The sequence below is a fragment of the Gossypium hirsutum genome, chromosome D09 (assembly GCF_007990345.1).
Source record: "Gossypium hirsutum isolate 1008001.06 chromosome D09, Gossypium_hirsutum_v2.1, whole genome shotgun sequence".
Classification (NCBI taxonomy): domain Eukaryota; kingdom Viridiplantae; phylum Streptophyta; class Magnoliopsida; order Malvales; family Malvaceae; genus Gossypium; species Gossypium hirsutum.
In genome coordinates this window covers 39,237,650-39,241,068 of record NC_053445.1, presented here as the reverse complement: position 1 = coordinate 39,241,068, position 3,419 = coordinate 39,237,650, and the positions used below count along the sequence as shown (strand labels likewise).

The 3,419-nt window shown below is 29.9% G+C and overlaps 1 protein-coding gene across 1 annotated transcript; it reads right to left on the bottom strand.

Annotated features, from left to right (window-relative positions):
- Positions 1 to 911: 911 nt before the first annotated feature.
- On the bottom strand, positions 912 to 2,567 carry LOC107891495 (LOB domain-containing protein 1). Its single transcript, XM_016816323.2, has 2 exons — positions 2,108 to 2,567; positions 912 to 1,516 (listed from the first exon to the last, which is right to left on the bottom strand). The coding sequence occupies exons 1-2, from the start codon at positions 2,360 to 2,362 to the stop codon at positions 1,190 to 1,192; spliced, it is 582 nt and encodes a 193-aa protein (XP_016671812.1). The 5' UTR covers positions 2,363 to 2,567; the 3' UTR covers positions 912 to 1,189.
- Positions 2,568 to 3,419: the final 852 nt, after the last annotated feature.

The following is a 3,419-nucleotide window of genomic DNA, read 5'->3' as shown; positions in this document are numbered from 1 at the left end:
TTGAAGAAACTTAAGCATCATTTGTGTTAATCAAGACATTAATTTTGGTTACATCATAACCATCATTGATAATGTATTTAATTAACATAGCTTAAATCAATAAATAAGAGGGAAACATTTGAGAGTTCTATATATGCAAAACACTTTTCATACCTATAGTATATTATATAATTTATAATACATAAAAAAGTTAAATCTATAGCAGTATATAATACTATAATGTGAATATTTTAAAATTTTCAAATAATTATATATAAAATTTTAATAAATGAAAAGAAATATTAAATTAAAAATAATATAAATTTTTTTAAAAAATATGGGTAAATATTAAATGAGTTTGGGTTAGTCATTTACAAATATGGGTGAATTCTAACAAAATTTTAGATTTATATTTCGAGTAAAGCTTGAACAAATATAACATATATTAAGATCATGCTTAAACTTAAACCAAATCTAATCCGAAACCAATTCTTATATGCATTTTAGTTACTTTCCTTTTTCAAGTACCTACTTTAACTGACCTATTGAGTAACTCAAGATTAAAGAAAGATAAAAAAAGAAAGGATAGGATTCATTTATAAGTGGGATACATTAATGGAAGGAATACATAAAATATTTGGAAAAAGAATTTAGAAGTATGGAAGAGCATCACAACAATTCATTCTTTCTTCATATACAAATTGGAAATGCCAAAAATAAGAAAATGATACCATTTAATTTGTTTAACAATATCTTTCGGGTACCTCATCATAAGTTTACGTTTAATAAAAAATAAAGTAATTAAATTTAGATTTTAATGTACATATACGCCAATAACATAATTTTATTATAAGTGTAATATTATAAGTCTATGGTAGGTATGTAATAAAGCAAAAGAGAAGGGAAAATATCAATATTAGTACCTAGTTAGGTGACCTAAAAGATGTTAAATTTATAATAATGGAAAAAAAATGGAGTACATATTTTCTCATTCTCTTCAAACATGTCAAATTACATGTTGGAAAAAGGCCCCATCTACTTCGTTTTTTTAGATTTAACAAAGAGATGTAAGATCCCCATCCTTGTAACTTAAATTTCTTTATATTTGAACCCTGTTACTGAGTTAAATTTATTAAAATCTAAAAATGTCCTTCAACTTCTCCTTAGGAGAGAGTTTCATGGGACCTTAATTAATACTTGAAGCATTATATCATGTCCAAAGAGGTTCCCAGAAAGACCCAAAATTGTTATCTTCCATGAAGCTTGGGTTGTCGACGAATTGGTGGGAATTTGGTTGAGCAGACGTGGTTTCTGCCATCTCCATGCAAAGGAAAGCCGCAAGGTTTGCTTGTTGCAACTGCATGTTGGCTACTTCAGCTTGTGCTTTGGCTTTGGCTAGTTGGGCTTGGAGCTCATTGATTTGCTTCTGCAGTTGGCAAATAGCTCCTGCGCAGCCGTAAACCGGGTCTCGGATTCTTGCACTCGCCTCGTATACCATGCTGCTTACTGCATCAGCCCTTTGTGTCTCGGGAAGTTCCTGAACCAATCACCTCTCACTATTAATGGGGATGTCCACAATTGCTAACGACTCAAGCAGGGTTAAAAAAAAACACACTTCTTGTCAAATTGCATGGACCTGGTGGACTGTTATTAAATAAAAGAGGAAAGCTCTCAAAGCTCGCACTAATTGATCACTTTTTCATAGGTATATATCTTTTGCCACAATTGTCAACGCATTAATCCGAAGGTAGCCTTTTAGCTTTTTCCACACTATAATAATAAAATCTCGTATACTTGTAGCCAAAGACGAACCCTTGCGTGGGGTTGGGTTGAGATAAAATTAGAAACTTTTGAAAGTGAGCAGTTCAAAGTTTTTTTTTTTGAAAGTTTAAATTAAATAATTAATTTATTAGAAGATCAAAAATAGAAAATTTCATTTATTTAAAAGACTAAAAGGAGTAAATTGAATTATTTTAATATTTAAAAGGACTAAAAATGAAATTTATCCATTTAACCAAAGCCACAAGGCTACCGCCTGTCACCCCCGGCTTCGTCCCTGACTGACTATAGCTAAAGTGAAACTCGGATGAGGAATTAAAGGCGAAAAACAAAGAGAGAAAAAAGCAACCTGCAAGAACTTGATGATGTTGCTAGCACCGAAGACACGATGAGCAATGGTGAACTTGGCAGGATCAGTAGGAGGAAAATATGGAGCCAACACACATTTATCGGCACACCTCCTCCTTAAAATCTTGCAAGCAGCACAGGGGCTAATAACAACCGCCGGCGGAGGAGGAGGAGGAGAAGAAGATGACGGCGAATTCGAAGAGGTTGTTGCAGTAGTGGTAGTAGGAGTTGATTCACTGTATTCCATCTTAAACATGAGGAGGATTTGAAGGCTTTCGGATAATTAATAGAAAAGAGTTGGTATGGGGGATTTTGTTATTACATAGAGGGAGGGAGGGGTATATTATTTATAGTAGAAATTAGGCGCAATAATGATGTCATGTAGAATGAAACGTGACGTAATTTTGGATTGCTGCCTGGCTGCGTAGCTGTGTTTTCACTACACCTATTGCTCATTAGGTGGGATCCTAGGCTTGGAATTTTTTTTTTATTCTTTTCTTTTCGGTGAAAGATTACAACAATTGTTCTTCAAATATTAAATATATTTTGGGTAAACTAATTAATTACTCACCCAACTTTTATAGGCGTTTTCATTTTGACTTGTAATTTCACCTATTTTCATTTTGATCCTTTAATGACGGTTAAATGTACATGACACATTATATTTATATTTTCAATTTCGTCACCCAAAACATATATTAGGTAAAAAAAAGAGTTAAGGATTAAAGTAAAAATTTATAAGACTTAAAATTAACGTGGTAGGACTTAAAATATATATATATATATTGTTAATAAATAATATCAATAAACATGGTATTTAACAATCAATTAATTGAAAGTGAATTTCAGTATATGCATCCTGAAGAACAAACATATTATTAAGTATGTGAACCATAGCTAGTTTCACATTAATTCTCTTAAAAAGTGATTTTAATACGTTTAAGTCCAGTTCTTCATTGCTTTTGAGAAGTGCTGTAAAAAATACTTTTGAGAAGTGCTTTTAAAAATTTTGAGTGTTTGGTACTGCTGTCAAAAAGTGCTTTTAAGAAATAAAATGTCTATTTTAGACATGATATTATAAAGTAACAAATATGTATTTAAATAATGTTCAAATTAGTTAATATTATGATATTTTAGCAAAATTATAAAAAATAATTTATTATAACTTATTGTTAATATTTTAATATATAATATTAATTTTAAATATTTCTAAGTAATTAATATTATTTATTTATTAAATTTAATTAGAATATATAAACTATATTTAAATATTTAAATATAATAATTAGATATTGACACAATTGTATTATTTT